We start from the raw sequence: 21,206 nt of genomic DNA on the forward strand, positions 1-21,206 counted from the left end.
ATGTAATAAGGTACCTAGATTTAAATAAGATTCCTACCGTTACAGGCTACATGGTTTTCACAATGAGATTTTACCATTTTACCCATATTAACCATACTTTCAATACAAAAAAATAACATTTGAAAAATATGCAATATGAAAATTACTTTCAAATAAAAGCATTTTCTTTATAAAAAAAGTACATCTTGAAAAAAGGGGGTCATCTTATAATCAGAGTCGTCTTAGGCGTAGTCCACACGTACATGTGTATTTTAATAATCAGGTGTAATTTAATAATTTAATTTTCCTCCTTCGTTTAAAAAACAAACAAACAACCTCATACACAGAAGCACAGTTTAAAAAAAAATCTCCGTCCACACAAAAACATGTTATGAAGTGCTGTCAAGAGCATGACAAACCAACAGGTGGCGATATAACCCTAACCGTGAAGCCATGTTGGCCAATCAAAGCCCTATTAGCACAGTTATTAGCAGCAATATTTTGGCTATATCCGCCATTGCACAGACTCGCCTCATGTGAACAAAGGAGATAGTGGAGCGCAATCTGACGTCAAACAAAGGAGATAACAGTGCGCACTCTGACGTCGCAACCAAAATCTCCGGTTTCACCGGCTACACGACAACACCCCACGTAGAAGGTGACGTTCTCGTGACCTTGCGCAACGTTCCCTAAAAGTTCTCTAAAGGTGACGACAATTCTGAACCTTTACAGAACATTCGGGAAGTTCCTAAAACATCCTCTTTTGGTAATGAAAGTGCTGTAGTTTAAGGTTCCTTATATGACTTTTGGGGGACGTTCTCTTTTGGTTATTTTATGGTCAAAAAAGAATGTTACAAAGAGGACATTTGGGACATTAACAGAACGTTCCCACACGGTCCTCTGCTGGTCATTTAATAGCGTTCCCGATGTGAGTTTAGGGGGACGTTCTATTTTGGTTATTTTATAGTCGCACAATAACGTTACAAAGAGGACATTTGGGAAGTTATCAGAACGTCCTATAGTAATAGTTCCCTAAACATTCCCAGAACGTCCTGAATGTTCCCTGAAGGTCCACCAAATAACGTTCCCAAAACCGTAAAAGAACTCCACATCGTGACCGTCTGAACATTCTGGGAATGTTACTAGGTAACAGGTTATCCTGAAGGAAATTTTATGTTCCCAGAACATTCTCAGAACGTCCCCACTGGTGTTAAGGACGTTGTCTAGTAACGTTCCCAGTACGTTTAGAGACGGTCATGATGTGTAGTTCTTTTAAGGTTTGGGGGATGTTATTTGGTGGACCTTCAGGGAACATTCAGGATGTTCTGGGAATGTTTAGGGGACTATTACTATAGGACGTTCTGATAACTTCCCAAATGGTTCAGAATTTTCGTCACTTTTAGACAGAGATGGGTAGTCCAGGGGTCAGAGAGTAAAAGTCCTGCCATATTTTTATTCCACCCACTGAAGCATTAATGAGCTAAATAAGCGATTAATTGAGTTAATTGAGTGATGATTGACCATTATTGAAGACACCTGATGATAACAAGCAGAATCACCAAAGGAGAAAATCACAATTTTTAAGTTACCATCGTCGAGGTAAGGGTTCGTTTTAGTTGAGCTCTTGACCCTTGACTATTTAATATTAGATTTTGTTTAGGCAGTTTTAACTGCATTAAAACCAACACGACAAGCAAAGTTAAAAGATGATCAGGTGGTGTTGGTTATGTTTTCACACAATCATTATTTGATCTGAATCACTGAGCTCATTTAGAGCCCAATCTCTGAGTTAGATTTACATTGATTACAGCAGCACTGTGATTCCACAGCAGAACTTAAAAAAAAATAAAAAAAAATTGTATTGTTAAAGTTGTTCTGATTTAAAAAAAAAAAAAATAAAAAAATTTAAACACACAGACATCAAGAATCAGACTGTGAATCTCAACAATGGTGAGAATAATAAAGCATGTTGCAATGCATTCTGGGTGCCACCAATCAAAATTCATCCATGCCTCCCATCATGCATTGCTGCATGAATAAATTATGAGCTGAATTGTCTTAGTAATTTTCTTTATTCTCAATATTTAAATTTTGCTGTTTTTCTGTGACTTTTTAGTAGCTTGTTTTCTAATGTTCAGAGTTGATCTGTTTATCAAAATATGTTGCTTGTCACCGTTGTTGAGATTCATACGCTGATTCTTGATGTCTGTGTGTGCCTAATTTTTATTTTTTTTTGTGATAAGGACAACTTTAAAAAATGTTTTTGTATTGTTAAAGCTGATCTTCTGCTGTAATCAATAATGTGAATCTAACTCAGAGATTGGGCTCTAAATGAGTTCAGTGATTCAGATAAAAAAAATGATTGTGTGAAAACATAACCAACACCACCTGATCATCTTTTAACTTTGCTTGTCTGGTTGGTCTTAATGCAGTTAAAACTGCCCAAACAAAATCTAATACTAAAAAGTCAAGGGTCAAGAGCTCAACTAAAACGAACCCTTACCTTGATGATGGTAACTTAAAAATTTTGATTTTCTCCTTTGGTGATTCTGCTTGTTATCATCAGGTGTCTTCAATAATGGTCAATCATCACTCAATTAATCACTTATTTATCTCATTAAAGGTGCCATCGAATTGAAAATTGAATTTACAATTCAGTACATGGAAATGACATACAGTGAGTCTCAATCTCCATTGTTTCCTCCTTATATAAATCTCATTTATTTAAAAGACCTCCGAAGAACAGGCAAATCTCAACATAACACCGACTGTTACGTAACAGTCGAGGTGTACACCCCCAATATTTGCATATGCCAGCCCATGATCTAGGCATTACACAAGGGCAGCCAGTATTAACGTCTGGATCTGTGCACAGCTGAATCATCAGACTAGGTAAGCAATCAAGGACAATGGTGAAAAATGGCAGATGGAGCGATAATAACTGACATGATCCATGATATCATGATATTTTTAGTGATATTTGTAAATTGTCTTTCTAAATGTTTACCCACCCCTGCTTTTAGAGAACTTTTAGGCAAAGTTGCGCAAGGTCACGTGGATGCCGCCTTCTACATGGGTGTTTTACAGAAAACGATAAAGTTTGAAGTCACCGAGCGTTTGCTTTAGATGGGCTCTTGATTCTTGACATTTTACCTTTAGATTTACTCTGGCTGCTTTAACTGTGTTTCCAAAGCATGCTTGTTATAACAAAAACCACAAGAGAATTTCTGATCAGATGAATTGGGTTATTTAATGATTGCGATTCACTGATCCTCTCCAGAGACTAAACTATGTGTATTAACTGATAGTTTTGCATTCACACAGACATCACAAATCAGTGTATGAACCTCAACAATGGTGACAATAAAAGGCTCAATGTGACTTTAGTAGCTTGTTTTGTGATGTTCAGAGTTAATCTGTTTATCTGAAAATTGTCACCATTGTTGAGGTTCATACACAGAATCTTGATGCCTGTGTGAGTCTGAATGACACATGATCCTGTCTGAATCATTTCTGCACAATGATAAAAACTTTCAAAATATCAAAGCAGGACAAGATTTTATGTATTATAGGACTACAACAAAAAATGAAGAAAATATTCAGAGATCAGTAAATAAGGCCACTGTATGATAGTAAAATCATCAACAATGAGCAACTAAATCCATTTGATCAGGTTTTTTTTCCCTCACAAATTTTTTTGCAACAAATGTGCATTAAAAACACACAGTTACAACAATTGGAGAAAATGTAAAATCAAAATGTCAAGCGTCAAGAGCCCAACTAAAGCAAGCCCTTACCTCCGAAATGGTGACATTTATAAATTTTGATAAAACATCAACACCTCATTAAGAAGATTTGAATGAAAGAAATAAAGTCAGAGTGGTTTGTAATAAGTGAAGATGCTGAGATCTAGAGAGATCTGTTAGAGTTTAATGTTCTGTTTCTGTTATCCGAGTTTTGTGAGGTTACCATTGTGCTGGAGAGTAGCGCCTGTGCTTCAGTCAGTGATGATCCAGAAACACTGATGTTCTGCAGCATGTTGCTTTATTTAAAGGCTGCAGTAACTGTGTAGTTGCTGGTGCAGTGATACAGCAGTTACATTAGCTCATGCATGTGCTTTTGTCAGCTAATGACTTACTGCATGACATTTGCATTTTAAAGAAAAAGTTTCATAATATTAATCCAGGAATTACCTATAAAGAGCTTTTTTTGTAAGACATTTAAGAAAAATTAGTTTTTGTTTGAACAGCCACTTTTGTTAGTCAATTTAGCTCTAATTTTCAATTCAATTTTTTGACAAGGGCAGCAGGGACGTTCTGAGAACATTTCCAAATAAAGTGGTTCCCTAAACGTTCAGAGAACATCTTGAATGTTCTGTGAAGGTCCACCAAATAACGTCCCCCAAACCTTAAAAGAACTCCACATCATGACCGTCTCTGAACGTACGGGGAACGTTACTAGGCAACGTCCTTACCAGTGGGGACACTCTGAAAATGTTCTGGGAACGTAAAATTTCTGAAAATCTTTTCTGAAGAAGTTTCTGAAAATCTTCTCCCTGGCAGGGATTTTCAAAAATGTTCAGTTTCAGTGACCTGATACTGCGTTTACGTGTGGACAAACGGCCAAACTTCATAGAAAAAGCTGCGGTTTTGAAAATACCCGTGTTCATGTGGACAGGGTCTTATATTCGGAACAATATGGTAATCCTTGTTACATTATATGCACTTTGAGGTGCTATCATGATTATGATGGAATTGATGGTAAAATATCATGCCTCTTGTACTATTTCTGCCATATTTGCGAAGAGTTTGTGAAAGTAAAGCTCCGTCATGTGACCAAACATTGAGAAACATGAAACTTTTGCTGCACTGACCAACAGAATTTCAGAGAATGCATTTGGAACTCCAATTCTCTGTATTATTCCAAAACCTCAAAAAGATCTTTCCATATCTGTCAAACGCTCCATCAGGTCTTTCTCTAGTGTGTAGGTGCCCTTAGGGAGAGATGGGAGAGAGATAGAGAAGAAGAAAGCATATTTTTCCCACTCACAGCTTACTGTGACGATCTGAGTGGACTCCATTACATCGTTGTCAAGAAGGGAGCACTTGTACAAGCCACTGTCGTCTCGGGTAACGCCAGTCAGAGTGTAGACATCCTTGTCAGTCACCGTGACCTTCTTGCCCTGAAAAGGGCAAGAGAGAGAAAGAGATGGTGTAATTAACCTGTAGGGAAGGATACAGGGCAGACAGCAGGACCCTGGATGAAAGACTGGCATGGTTGCTGTGGACACGGCTGGCGATCTCTCACCTTAATGTTGAAGTTGAAGCTGGTGGGAGGAGGGTTTCCGTCCGCCTGGCATTTCAGTGTCACGTTATCACCTTCCCTAATGGGGCTCTGAGAGATAACCTGTAGATTGACCTTCTCAGTGGGGTCTGAAAGAGAAAGAAGGAGAGAAAACAAACATTAGGAAAAAACATGATGGTTGTCATTGCAGGGATGCGGTGTGACTTTCCAACATGTAGCAAGCAACTAAAAAAACATTCTCTAAGACACCGCGCCATTCTGCAGACCCCAAGGGGCTTAAACGCCTTCATTTCCACAACCATTTGCAGTCTCTCATTCTCGCCCTCGTTTTCTCGCCCAGCAGCCACAGAGCATTTCACATCACATCTTCACCCTGAGGCACTGAACAAACCTCTCAGCATTCAGATAAGAGAGAGAGAGAGTGACGCTACAGCAGACTCGGTTACTGGCATTATGCCTGACAAGACCTAGAAAAAAAATCATCAAATTGAGCCTGGCTACCAGCTGAGACCTTCAATTCAAGGTTCAGGACTCAAGAGATGGCTTCATATACTGGGTGATGTACAGATACGCAGATACCCGTGAATACGGACACCTCAAACCAGCTGTAAAATCAAGCAAATAATGCATCAAAGCACTAGAAACAGCACGTGTCACATCTCGGGAAGAGAAAAAGCCCCAGTGCTTGACTACCATCCCAATCCCAATTTGTTTTCATCTCTGGGCTAATAAGGCAGATCCGCCTCTAGGGGGTGCTGGTTTGTGTACAAGTGGCCTGAATCTACTGGCACAATAAATAACATCTTACCTGAATTGAATTTGAAGATATAAAAAGACCACGAAATAATACATAAGATGATGCAAAAAAAGCTCATACTGGTACTTTCCATAAATAAAATAACAGGTTCTGTAAATAGACATCTTTTTATTGTCTTTTCTGGCTGTATACAAACAACATACAGCTTAACTAGGGCAGTCTGAATGACTGTTATGCATCCCTTTTTTTTTTAGACACAAATAATAATAAATAACATTGGCTCTTGGCTGATAAATTGCTTGTGATATTCTTCATTTGTAAGTCACTTTGGGAAAAAAAAACAGCTAAATTGCTAAATGTAATATATTGGCTTTTAATAATAATACAAGAATCAAAAAAGAAATCAATTATTTGGTTTATCTGGGTCCTCTTCAAGCAAATATCCGTACCCGTGTCAAAAACCTAGGTGTTTTCGAAAAAAGACGGAGCATATCTCGCCTATCTTTTGCTCTTCTTCAATGGCTACTGCTGCGATACACAACTGATTTCAAGATTTTAGTTTTTGCCTGTCACATTTGAATTCTCTGCTAAATGAGTTTATTCTCATGAATAATATGGAGAAACTGATGACGTAAATGCATACTCTCCAGCCACAGCAGCCAATAACCACTCCGAATTAACGCATATACCTCACTTTTCGTGACGTCGGTCAAAGACTATAGACCTTATTTACCAGAGAAACAAGCGCGCCGCCATCTTTATAAAATTGTCTTTGAACTTCCGTTTTGCGGTAGCTCTGTACATTTCTATGGCATCGCTGTCAAAGAATAATTAGTTGGTTAAGTGGATTTACTTGTTGTAGAGTTAATGAAAGTTATCATGAGCATTGTTATGTTTAAAGCAGATGTCTTAACAAATGTCAGTAGGTCGGGAAGATTTTAAAACGAGCAGTTCATTCATAAATGTAATATCGCTGTGGAAATACAAACCGGAAGTCAAAAGACAACGAGCGCAACGCTGAAAAGGGGCGGGGCTACATAAGGTCTATAGAATAACACAAGATGCGTCACTCGTATTGTTTTGAATGGGAGAAAGTGCAACGCGCAATATGGCCTTCTAAATAAGAGCCAGTCGCCGATTGGTAAAATCATCGCGTCACTGCAGCGGCCGTTAGAAGCTCTGGTTCCTATAGAAACAGTCAGACGCGCGCCTCTGAAATGAGACGCGAGACGTGCATTTAGGACTGCGTGTGCGCATTAGCTTGATACAGCCTGAAAAATAGCGAAAAATTTTTTGTCATGATTTTAGCGTTTAGAAACAAAATTTATGAGACAGTTGTTGTCAGATATCATTGGTGATTTCAAATATGAAATTTAATCGAAAGCTTGGAAAACAGCTTCGGAGAATTTTGGCCGCCGAGTGAAATGACTTTTCTTAAAGGGACTTTGCTTTGGTTCAATTTTGCTTTTTAAACTGGAAGAATGAAATCGCTCGGAAAAAATAAAAAAAACTTTTTAATAATGAACTTAATGAGAGTTATTGTTGTGTTCATTGATGTGCAACCTGTACATATCTGTTAACATCTCAGAAAATGTGTTTTAGGGTTTCGTGACCATTTAAAGCCTTACATGGGCTTGCTCCTACTTGCATATCAGATCCTGTAAGCCTCCATTCTTCTCGGAGATCGCACAGATCATCTTCCCAGCTGCTGCTCCAAATTGTTCCAAAATCACGATTAAAAACGAGGCGACCGGGTTTTTTCAGTATGTTTTGGAATGCCTTAAATCTCTCTATCAGATGCTCCCTACACTATCTGCATTTAAAGCATCTCTTAAAATGTATCTTTTCTTTTAGGCTTATTCATAACTTGGTTACATTAGTATTTTTTAAGTTTTTATTTCATTGTGAGGTGTTGCTCTGTATTATGTTTATACATAAAATAAAATAATTTAAACCAGTTATCATTTGTTCATTTTTTTTTTTTTTTTTTTTTGCAGGATGATGCAAAAATGTGTGTTGTGCACCACTTGGATAAGTGTTCATATCATTTTAAGGCGCTATATATAAATTTTGACCATGCATTTGATTAAACAAAACTGACAAGACATTTATAATGTTACAAAATTATCTCTACTTCAAATAAACGCTGCTCTTTTGATCTTCATAATAATAAAAAATCCTGAAAAAAATTTATCACGGTTTCCACAAAAAATATCAAGCATCACAACTGTTTTAATACTGACTGATATAATTATAAGACATGTTTTTTGAGCACCAAATCAGCATATTAGAAAGATTTCTGAAAGATCATGTGAGACTGAAGAAGTGAATACTTACAGTGAATTGGGAAGGTCTCTGCTGCTGAAACCTGGTCGGGGCCCATCTCATGCTTTGCTGTGCAGGTGAACTGTGATGTCACATCCTCTTTCCTGGCTGTGTACTTCAGTCTGGAAGAGGTGCTGGACAGACCTGTGACTGGGTCCTTGGTGACAGCAGATGTGATAATGATCGCTGCAGTCACACACAAACACACATATAGACACCTCAGTCATTACAGCTGGCAAACATAGTGACTGTCACACTGGAAGTGCCTAACACAACGTAACAACAGAGTCTGTGAACACTGTCAGAATATTCACTAACCACAAACCAATCAGTTGCGAGCTCAAGACTGCAGCAACAGTTAAAGGGGCAAGTTTCCTTTATTTACTTATTTTTGTAAGGGTTATTTTAAAAGAACAAATCTGCATATACGTATGGTTAGAAACGTAACTAGTCAGCCTGAGACCACAAACTGAAAAAACTAAAACATGTAACATAAAATTTCATAGTAATCAGTTTATGCTTTTTGTAAATGACTCTTCTTTATTTCAGAGAGATGGGAAAATAAGTGTCAGGAGTAGTTCTGCAGCATGTCAAAAACAGGTACCGGGTATCTGTCATATGAAAACGTGACATGCCATATCGGATGCTTGCAGTGTAGACAGCTCCAATATGCTTACAATATGCACAATATTTAGTTATGCTGTATCACAACATGCAGAAACACATTCATTCTTTGCATAATAACTTGACAGAAATATTGCACATACTTGTTAAGCCATTCAATGAAACAAGTGCCTTTTGACTACAGAAAAGTGATTTTCAAGGGAATGTCTAATTTAAACTAACATAGTGCCATCTCAACCTACATTAATAAAAATGAATATGTTAGGATATTCTTAACTGTTCCTTGTTATTAAGGGTTTGGCCTCCTGACATTAGCATTTAAGAATGACTTTTCTATATATAAAAAAAGGAAAATATTAAAAGAAACAGAAAATAAATTCTGTCTGTTTTTATTAGTTTATAAGCTAGACATTAAATATTAGCAAACATGAAAAGATCCTTTAAAATGGGCTTGTCAAAGCTCAAAATGATGTCACTTCTTGTTCATTATGTCATTTTAAATAAATAAAAAGTTATTTTGAGGTAAATAAATGTGACGGGAATGAAAATTCAGATAAAAATACAGATAAATGATTTATTTTTTAATTAAAATAATGATTTAAATAAATGTGATTGATCTAGAGTGAATTGGAAAAAAAAAATTATATATATATATATATATATATATATCTTCATTCTTCTTTTATGTAATGACTGTGATATGAACTCACTCTTGTTGTCATTCTCCAGGGGCTGGCTGTTCTTCATCCAGATGAGATATGCTGCTGGGTTGGCACTCTCCACCACACATTCCCCCAGCTAACACACAAACACACAGCCAGAAAAAGAAAAAAAAACCAATGCATCTGCTTTAGTGACTATATCGAAACTTCTCATCAGTAAAAATTTGGATGAGTTTCAAGTCTGAAACACTTTCGGTTCCGCCTGTGTCAGACAGCTATTTATAGACCTGTGACACATAGTATCACATTAGATTGTCACATGATGTTGTCTACCAAACTCAACATGATTTGAAAGTGTTGTGACTCTGGGACTCATTTCCTTGGGACTTTCCCTAATGAAGGTTCATGACCTTCCAGGTACTTTTATCCCACTGCTGCTGTACTTCTAGTGGGTAAGTCCTGGGGTGGCCCAGGGAAGATACCTTTATATATACAGTATAATGACATCATCTGTATGAGCTAAAGTGGGCAGGGTTTTTACTCTACAGTTGTGATACAGGTCTCTTATTTCCTCACTTTCTTTTTCTCGCCCTTTTCCTTCTCTCTGGTTGAGTAAAAACACTGCTAGAGGCCGAAGAGGCCCTGCATTAATAACACGCTGACAGGATCACATGCTGACGAGCTATCTGCCCCAGGATAGAGAGATCAGCAGAAAGAGAGAAGGGTAATAATGGCAGGGAAGCAGAAGCAGACAGCAGGATGATGCATGTGCTCAGGTGTTCAGGGTGGCGTGAGAAATCCAAGATTTTAGAGGAACCACGAATAAGGGGGAGATGAGGTAGGGGAAATCACCGTACTGTGATTCCGATCTCCGTTAACACACCGGACCCTCCTCAGGAACCGGACGATGATACATCACCTCTCAAGTGTAGAGTGCTGCCTGAAGCCTGTAGTTTTCATTGAGCCGTGGAACAGAGCAGCTGTGACTAAGCACTTTCCTTCCTGGACTCTCTGGGGGATTCACTAAGAATGAATTCTGCCCACTAATGGCGTGGTTTATTTGCACATGCTTTATGCAAACAATTTACGGATTTCCGTTTCATTACTAATTCTTTTAGTATGACCTACAGTATTTATTAATACTTTTATTTTTGATGTTATTTTAGATGCTGCACACAAAAGCTTCACAAAAAACAGTCAGGAACATCACTGATTTACATCTCTTGAGCCTTCAATCCGTGAATACCATATATCACAGTAAGTTGTAAGAGACTAAAAAGAGTAAAATCATAAGAGTCATTAGTTCAAGAATCTATTGGACTGCTGCTTGCACTGTATTCTTTTACTATACTACTCATAAGAGTTATTCGTCTGGGAATCATGCCACACTGGTCATGCTGTATGTTTTTGTTTTACTAAAAACTTTTGAGAATCAGTCAGACTGCACTGCTTGTGCTCTATGGTTTTGATTCACCAAAAAGAACTTGACTCAATAGAGTCATTAAAGGGATAGTTCATTTAAAACAGTTCATGTGACTACCAGCAGTTCAACCTTAATGTTATGAAGCGACGAGAATACTTTTTGTGCACCAAAAAAACAAAATAACCGCTTTATTCAACAATTTCTAGTGAAGGGCGATTTCAAAACAGTGCTTCATCAAGCTTCAAAGCTTTATGAATCTTTTGTTTCGAATCAGTGGTTCGGAGCATGTATCAAACGATCTCAAACTGCCAAAGTCACATGATTTCAGTAAACAAAGCTTCGTTACGTCATAACCGTTTTGAAATTTCAATGATTCACGTGACTTTGGCAGTTTGATACACGATTCGAAACAAAAGATTTGTAAAGCTTCAAAGCTTCATGAAGCATCACTCTTCACTAGATATTGTTGAATAAAGTCGTTATTTTGTTTTTTTGGCACACAAAAAGTATTCTCGTCGCTTCATAACATTAAGGTTGAACCACTATAGTCACATGAACTCTTTTAAATATGTTTTTAGTACCTTTCTGGATGTTTGAATGTCTAAATTAACTTGCTGTCAATGCAGGCCTCATGAGCCATCGGATTTGATCAAAAATATCTTAATTTATGTTCCGAAGATGAACGAAGGTCTTAAGGGTGTAGAACGACATGAGGGTGGGTAATTAAAGACAGAATTTTCATTTTTTGGTGAACTAACCCTATAATTTGCAAATCAGACTACACTGGTCATGCTTTTTGATTCACTAAAAGAACTGGCTCATGTGAGTCATTCATTTGGGAATCAGACTACAATAGTCATGCTATGTAGTCTGTTTCATGAACAAATTATTTTTGAGATTCACATTTTGGGATTTATATGTGAATCAGACTACACTGGTTGCACTTTTTTTTGTTATTCTTATGAGAAGGTTCTTTTAGTCAATCAAAAACATGCTAAAACAATTTTAAAAAAAAGGCTCATAACAGTCAATAGTTTGAGAAATGGACTACACTGGTTGTGCTGTTTGTTTTTGATTCAACATGCTTTTATGTGACTACAGAATTGCTCCACCTCTGCGATCCAGATAAAATCCCAAAAGATCTTAAAGATCCAAATCAGATTAAGATCAGCAATATATATGACTGTCCTTGACCTTTTCATGAATAACTGCTACCATGATAAAAGGAAAATGTACATAAACATCTTTTCTTTTTCTTTTTTCTTTTCTTTTTTTTTTTTTTTTTTTTGCAAAAGTGGTGCACCTATTAAATGTTTTCACCCATCTCATTATAATTCCCTCTTTCCAAAGACCTTCAGCCAGAGATGTGCATGTTTTCAAGACAAGTAGCTATTTTAAATGTTATATATTCAGAGGAGGCGCTCTTTCTTCCGTGCCCTTCCCCTCTCTCTGTCTAAGCAAGTCTCGGCACTTTGAACATGACAAACCTCAGTGGGTGGCCACGGAAAAAGCAGCCCCATACCGCTGTATACACAACACTAGCCTTCCCCACCCCACACCTCCGCCTCAGCCAGACTCTAAGATCCTAGCATTCTGAACTACATTAAAAAAAGAGAGAGAGATAGAGGGAGAAAATGAAAAATAACGACCCCCAGCTCCATTTACAAACACCAGTCATAAGGACTGCGTGGGATGCCTTGTACGTGCTCCAAGTAGTTCAAATCAAAGCTCCTTCCTCTTCACATGCAGCCGAATAATATTACTATCCTCCTGTGTTTGAGATGCAAACTCTACACAACATAAAAGTGGCTGTTTCCTGTGTAGCCGTGGGTGACAATCGTTCGAGTACTGCCTAAATCAGGTGTGTACGCCCCACAGACGCGTTCGCTGATGTCCGTATCATTAGTGCCGTCTTTGAGCCACCTCTGACTGTGATAACAGCAGGTGAGTGTCAATGTTGACACTACTGGAGAGGCATGCTGGGTAATGAAAACAAAGGCACAGGGTTTGATCCTGCACATTGTTAGTATCCTTGCTGTTTTGTGTACTGGAGAAAACACCATCTACTGGCAACGACAGCAGCAGCAGAAACTCTGGCTCTTAAAGGGAAAAGTTTAAAGACAACGACTCACCTGTGTCAGCTTGCCATTTTCCAGTTCTTTCGCTTTGTTTTTGATTACAGGGGCTGATGGTTTTTCTGCAATAAGAGATCAAGCATCGTATCAGACTATGATATGAATACTGTCAACATAATGCATATTTTTCTGTTTGCATAGAATGTGGGTAGTTACTGTTTAGTAAACTTTTTTTCATCTGGATTCTACATTTTAAAAAAGAATATATTTAATTTACATTTAATTAATAATACACATTTTTTCATTTTACATTTTCTAATAAAACGTGTCTATAAATGTCTTTTTTTTTTTTTTTTTTAAATGACACACACACACACACACACACACACACACACACACACACACACACACACACACACACACACACACGCCTGGTAAACCCTATGTTATGGGGACAAAAATGTCCCCACAAAGATGGCAATATATCAAAAATCCTTGTCTTCGTGGGGATATTTTATGGTCCCCATGAGGAAAACAGCTTATAAATCACACAAGGGATGTTTTTTTTTCTGTGATGTGTAGGGTTAGGGGATAGAATATACAGTTTGTTTGTTTGTTCATATCATTATGTCCCCATAAAAAATGGAAACACGTGTGTGTGTGTGTGTGTATAATGTACATATAATGTTTAAGTAAGTAAAGATACTGCTTGAAATTACATATCAACTACCCAGACCACCTACTTTTTTCACTAAAATATGCATTATAGTTACAACCAGAGCACACTGTGACCAATATTGTATCCCAAAATTCAATGCCCTCCACTTGGCCTTCCATTTACAGTGTGACAAATGCATTGGAAGCAATATCAACCACAAGTTTTAACTCCTTTGGATGAAAGTTAAAAACAATTTTTTTTTTTTTTTACACAAAATTGAATTTAGTAATAACTTTTAGTGATAACTGCATGCCATTCACTGAATATTATATTATATGAATTTAATATTATATATATATATATATATACTGCCCTACAAAGCAAAAAGGCAGTAACTACGCAGAGTGCAGAACTGAGAAAAATGACTTAAAAGTTATCCTGTCATCCAGCTAAGTAGTTGTAGGTAGATTATTGGACATGTTGCTGTTATGTTACTTTATATTAGCTTATTCTTTGTACATATCAATCCTCATATTTAATTTGTCACATAACAAAGGATGCCTTGAATGTCATGAAAATGACAATAACTAATTTTTGACCAAAAATGCAGTTACTGCCTTTTTGCTTTGTAGGGCAGTATATATATATATATATATATATATATATATATATATATATATATATATATATATATATATATATATATACACACACACAGTGGCCTGAAAAAGTATGAGAACCACTTGCAGAATCTGGGAAAATGTGAATAATTTTAACAAAATAAGAGAGATTTTTGTTATTTTATTTTTGTTATTTTTTATTTAGTACTGTCCTGAAAAATATATTTTACATAAAAGATGTTTACATACAGTCCACAAGACAAAAATAGCTAAATTTATCAAAATAACCCCGTTCAAAAGTTTGGGAACCATTGATTCTTAATACTGTGGTTACCTGGATGATCTACGACTGTTGTTTTTGTTTTGTGATGGTTGTCCATGAGTCCCTTGTTTGTCCTGAGCAGTTAAACTGATCTCTGTTCTTCAGAAAAATCCTTCAGGTCCTGCCAATTCTTCAGTTTTCAAGGATTTTTTTGCATATTTGAACCCTTTCCAGCAGTGACTGAATGATTTTGAGATCCGTCTTTTTCACACAATTGAGGGACTCAAACACAACTATTAAAAAAGGTTCAAACATTCACTTCTGCTCCAGAAGAAAACATGATGCATTGAGAGCAGGGGGGTGGAAACTTTTGAACTTTTTCATATTTTGTTGAAATATCTTTTTTGTTTTGTTTTTCATATAGTACTGCCCTTTGGAAGCAACAGAAGGTACTTGCATGTTTCCCGGAAGACAGATTAGGTATAATTTACCTTGATCTTCAAATTCAAAAGGTTTTCACCCCCTGGCTCTTAATGCATCGTGTTTTCTTCTGGATCATCAGTGAATGTTTGAACCTTTTTTAATAGTTGTGTTTGAGTCCCTCAATTGTCCTCAGTGTGAAAAGATGGATCTCAAAATCATAAAGTCACTGCTGGAAAAGGTTCAAATATGCAAAAAAATCCTTGAAAACTGAAGAATTTGCAGGACCTGAAGGATTTATCTGAAGAACAGAGCTCAGTTTAACTGCTCAGAACAAACAAGAGATTCATGAACAACCATCACAAAACAAAAAAACAGTCGTAGATCATCTACAGTAGGTAACCACACACAGTATTAAGAACCAGAGGTTCCCAAACTTTTGAACAGGGTTATTTTAATAAATTCAGCTATTTTTTTTGTCTTCTGGACTTTATGTAAACATCTTTTATGTAAAATATCTTATTCAGGACAGTACTAAATAAAAAATAACATGCATTTTGTATGATCTCTTATTTTGTTAAAATTATTCACATTTTCCCAGATTCTGCAAGTGGTTCCCATTGTTTTTCATGCAACTGTATATATGTATGCACACCAGAGAACAGCCAATCTTTCTGATTTTGGAATACACTGGGCAATATCAATATCATATCTCTGATATATCTCTAAAAGCATGCAAGCATATCAAAGGCTACACACATGTTATTCTCTCCCTTATCTAACATCTCCACACCCACTTTCCAATACAATTTGAGATCTGACGCTTACATTCGGTTTCATCATATACCAAAACAGTGCTTGAATAATCTTATTCCCCTCTCTGATTTGCTCTTATTTATTAATATTTTGTGTGAGTGTGTATTTTATGTATACTCACTGTAAACTTTCACTTCCACAGAGTACTCTTCCAGGTTGGTTAAAGACACCACCATGCAGGTGAAAATTCTCTGGTCGGCCAGAGAGCCCTGGGCGATCAGCAGGCTGGAGTTGGTGGCGATGCTAACTCTACTTTTGTAGCCGTCAGTGGCGGACACGGTTGCCTGGTCTTTGGCAGCCTGCTTCACGAGTAGATCCCCGTTAGTGCCGTCATCTTTCACCTGAACGAGATAGAAGGGCCGTTAGCACACCGACAAACACACATTTAGCACCTATAGAGATTAAATTAGAATCAATATGACGGTGAGAGTAGCTGTATATTGCTTGGCTACCCAGACAGGCTAGCAGGGCAGAGTAACGGCCCAGATGCTTAGTAGGATAGAAAAAGTAACACTCACATATTTCCATTTGGTGAAAATAAGGCCATCTGGCTTGTTATTTCCATTGTTGCATGGCACTTCAATGGTCTCACCGTACAGACCTATAACTGTCTGCAAGCAGCTCCCTGGAAAATACAAGACAAGAACATCCTGTTTTAGATGCAGGGTTGGTATCAAACAGAGCGGCTGTGAAGCATCGGCAGAAATTACTGTCAAATGCGACACGCACGCGTACACAAACATCAGGGCATTATCTCCACTCTGAAACAGCGCAACAAGAAATGGGAGGGAGGATAGGTCTTGTTTTGATTATTCCCAAAACATGTGCACGTTATGCATCTTAATTTTAAATTAGACGCGTTCGCGGAATCTGAAAAAACAAAAGCACGTTCAACGCAAGGCCACCGATGAGTTACGTTCATGCAGCATTTTTTCAATAAATAACCAGTCTGAAATGTTCTCATGGGAAGTGAGTGCATGCATGTATGCATAATTGTCTGCACATTAGCATGTGCATTTAGGCAAGGAATGAAATAACAGACGTGGAAGCTGAACATTGTCATCTGGAATGATAGATTGCATGCCATCATTCCTCTGCCGACACGACAACGTTGTTTGTCACTTGAGCCGGTGAGCTCTGTAAACATCCTACTGTCTTACGCAGATAACCGCTGACAATCAGCGACAGTCGATCATAGTCTGGAGTGCAAAAAGAGTTGGCATCGTGACATGAAACAGCTGGTATTTTTTTGCGCAATAACACGCTGAACCTATCCTCAGAGTGTTAAGCAAAACTTAGCACTTAAAGATTACAGGGCCCTTTATTAATGCCTGGTGAGGTTGTCATAGCAATGTGGCCCCATGTTCAGTGGCACGGTGGATTTAGGTAAAGCAGTATAGGGGGTTGAAAGGTCAGGGCTGAAGGGACTTCACGGTCCGCCCACTTCCATCAGCGCCCCATCTCCAAGAGAGACTATTCAAAGAGCTTGAACAACGAAGGTTCAAATTGTGGTCAAACCGAAGACGCTAGCTGTAGGCAACCGCTCTTCCGCACACAGTCAGCCTTGTCTCCAGGGCAATCGTTTCCCATATTCGCAACTTTTCATTGTGATAGCAGTTTTAATATTGACTCAGAGGCTGCAATGCAGAGGATAAAAGAGCTGATAAGCAGAAACTACATCGATATAGACACACTCTAGAAAACACATACACACTCACACCAATTCAGCAGAACAGGTCATTTTGAACCACTGAATATGGACTAATCTGCACAGAGACTAAATTTCACAACCTCACTCTGGATACCGGAATACTGCCATTAAACAAGCAATCAATAGGCACACAATGACCGATGTGTTGGCTAAAGTAACATTTCGCACAAAAAAAATGTTTTTTTCCAAACCTGTATGCTATTACTTGTTCTGTTGAACACCAAAGGAAATACGAAATAAAGTTTTTGGTCCCACTTTATATTAGGTGGCCTTAACTACTATGTACTTAAATAAAGTATGTACTTACAATGTACTTATTGTGTACATACTGTATTGTAAAACACTTTTGCTGTTATTGAGGTGGATACGGGTATGGTTAGGTACAGGTTTGGTGGTATGGGTAGGTTTAAGGGTGGGTTAAGGGATGGGTCAACAGTGTAATTATAGATGTAATTACAGAAATTATTTACAGATGTAATTACATGCAGGTTTTAAAAAAAAAAAAATAAGTACGATGTAAAAACAGTACACAATAAGTGCTCTGTAAAAAAATGACCTTGATTTTAACAGTAAAAGACTGTAAAAATGCTACGGTCTAAAACAGTTTCCGTACTATATACAGTGAGTAATAGATCTAACAGTACATTTAATTTAATTTTATGGTAAAAAAAAACCCTTACATTTATTGTTTTTGGAAGTGAAAAACAACAAGTCATAAATTGACATTCCCACACTTCACATTTGATGTATTTTCGTTGAAATAACTGTTTCTTCTTAGTTTTACTTTGTTTTTTTTTAATCAGATATGTACGTACATTAGGGTTTTATGTTACATCTAATGTTGTTAAATTAATGTTTATTGCATTTTTAAAATTTCATGTGTGTTACCATGATGGCGTTTAGTGTTTATGTGAATGACACTGTGTGCCCTTTCTATATATTAAGGCCAAAACACACCAAGCCGACGCCGACAAACTAGTGGCGACGAAAGCAGACTGCAGGGTTGGCTCACGTCGGCAGCGTCTATGTCCAAAGTTGCCCTGACACACCAAACCGACGCTAAACAGCCGACGGCCAAGTAGCACGTCAGTTCTGCGCCTGCGTGAGATGAAATGCCTTTTCGAACCAGCTGGCGGCAGTAGCTGAACAGCCAATCAGAATGATCAGATGGCCCGACGGACCGACGAGCTCCAACGCCAATTCAACATTTAGAATCGGCCGAAAAAAAGCCGACGTGGACCAACTTCAGCCGACGGTGCGGAACACACTGAGAAAACTTAGTCGGCCGACCGCATTCCTGCCTTTAGTATAGACCCCTTAAAAGTTTGTAAACATTGCAACATTTCCTGGTGGGCGGGGCTTAGCTGGAGGCAAAAAGAGATGCTGGACTCAATGTTGATAAGCGTAAGCTAGCATGTTTTAGGAGGGATTTATTAAACATAGATGCAGAAGAAGGTTCAGAACTGTCCGAATATGTACAGTCACTGACTCTGCAGGACCGTGACAGATATTTTTGTAAATTAACTTAAGTTTTGGATATTTCCTAGACAACATATGAATTACTTTCGGGTGGTTCGGGGAATTTTGTCAAGGCTTATTGTCTAATGTAACCTAACGCTGGGCTAACTATGATTATGGCTTGCAATGTGGATTATTTTAAGAGACCATTCAAAGAATGGCACACACATCTATCGCTGTATGTTTGTTTAACATTTAAGCTAGCTAGTGCGCTGAAAGTTGGCGACTTTTCACCTATAAAACAGAAACTTGCTGATTTGTACTAGATAAAACCAACACACCATTACATATGCATCGATTATTTTACCTGATATGAAGTGTGCACTGCAAACACGAGTATTATTTATGATCGTCTGACCAGTCTGTACGCCGTATTGCATTCAACCACAATTATCTTTTTGATTTCTGTGAAGGAATGTCTGCCAGGATCTGGTAAAACTTTAGTTTTGAACCAAAAGTCCTGTTCCTTCTATTCTGGCAGCCAAAAACACAACAAGACGACATTTTAAAGTCAAAACCTCAAACTTTTAGCGCGCCTGCTATGAGTTCTTATTTATGTTTTGCCTCCAGCTAGAGCGGTGACGTCACGGTGACGTAGGCGATTAAGGGGTCTATTGTCCTCCTCAGCTTGTGGAAAAGCTGCTTGTGATGAACTTTGATTCATCATGTGACTCGCATCACCGTGTTTGGTGGTTTTCAATGTATTACAAGGTACAAAGCAGATATTAGTACTCCAATAGGTTGCTAAATTAACATTATATCAGTTAATGAAATATGTTTTTTTTACCGTAAATTTAACAGAATTTTTTTTGCAGTGTGTAAAATAGACAGTTATGAACCGTAATTATTACAATTATAAACCTTTAAATTATACGGTTTTGAACTGTAAATTAGACAGTGCTGTCCCGTAAAACCTAAAACTTTGCTCCCGTATTTTTACGGTAAAGTTCTGGCAACCATAGCTGCCGTTTTTTTCCCGTAAATTTTATGGGGATTTTTTTTTTTTTTTACAGTGTGCACTGATTAATTTAAATGTAAGTACATAGTAGTTAAGGCCACCTAATATAAAATGGGACCAAGTTTTTTAAATAAATACGTTTTATACAAAATAAATTTCATTGTCAATTGAGGTAAAAAGTTGGAATTTTACAATAATAAAAGCCACATTTGTACAATATAAAGCCACATTGTGTGATACAGACACAAACGTGAAATAAAAATGTCATTGTACAATACAAAGTCACAACTGCACATTATAAAACCACATGTGTGTGAAGAAATTGCCATTTTTACCTTTTTTCTATACTCTGAACAGGTTTCCATACTTTTTTTGTCCTTTTTGAGGCTTGACAAGACATCTTCACTTTAAACTTAATGGAAAATGGCTACTTCAAAATTCCCTTTTTGTGTTCAAAGAAAAAATAAATAGAATATGGGTTGAGTAAATGATGACAGAATATTAATCTATGCATTAACTGCTCCTTTAAACAGGCTTTGCAGTCACTCTTTCTCAACAGGTTCTGATAAATGACATACGTTTTTTTCTTTTTTTTTTTGCTAAAAGCTTTGAGCTAATAATAAATCCAGTGGAAGAACTGAGATGGTGACAGCCGAAAAGAACAGGTTGTGTACATAGAGGGTCTACATTAATATAAAGACTATTGACTGTTTAGACAGCACACAGGGTCTATGCTAAAATACAGCACCAGCACATGGACATATGATACCTGCACAGGTGGGAAAGCACCATGACAACGGATAATCTGCTGGAAGATTCTGACATTGAATAAAGACAAGGAAAGAGAGATATATCGACAAGACTGTTTAAACACAAATGGATAAACCCTTCTGAAACCTGTCAAAAACATAATTGCACTGTTGAAAGAAACAGCTTAAACTAGCTAAAACTGGTTTGCTTGTGTAAGTTGGTTTTCCAACCTGGTCAGGTTGGTCTGTTTTGCTGGTTTACATTCTAAATGCTAGACCTGCTAGGCCAGCTTAAACCAGCCAGGACCATCAAACCATCTTTGACTAGATTAAACCATTTTTTTT

General features: G+C 37.4%; 1 protein-coding gene across 2 annotated transcripts in view; it reads right to left on the reverse strand.

Moving 5' to 3' along the window:
- The window catches only part of alcama (activated leukocyte cell adhesion molecule a), an 86,368-nt gene that overhangs the window by 13,761 nt on the left and 51,401 nt on the right, over positions 1–21,206 (reverse strand). For both annotated transcript variants that reach the window (XM_048180165.1, XM_048180158.1), the window contains exons 2-8: positions 16,444–16,550; positions 16,047–16,266; positions 13,207–13,271; positions 9,700–9,787; positions 8,378–8,551; positions 5,287–5,411; positions 5,029–5,161 (exon numbers count right to left, since the gene is read on the reverse strand). In XM_048180165.1, the coding sequence (XP_048036122.1) occupies positions 5,029–5,161; positions 5,287–5,411; positions 8,378–8,551; positions 9,700–9,787; positions 13,207–13,271; positions 16,047–16,266; positions 16,444–16,550 (912 nt within the window). The remainder of the gene's footprint in view (positions 1–5,028; positions 5,162–5,286; positions 5,412–8,377; positions 8,552–9,699; positions 9,788–13,206; positions 13,272–16,046; positions 16,267–16,443; positions 16,551–21,206) is intronic.

This window comes from Megalobrama amblycephala, linkage group LG2, assembly GCF_018812025.1.
Source record: "Megalobrama amblycephala isolate DHTTF-2021 linkage group LG2, ASM1881202v1, whole genome shotgun sequence".
Taxonomy (NCBI): domain Eukaryota; kingdom Metazoa; phylum Chordata; class Actinopteri; order Cypriniformes; family Xenocyprididae; genus Megalobrama; species Megalobrama amblycephala.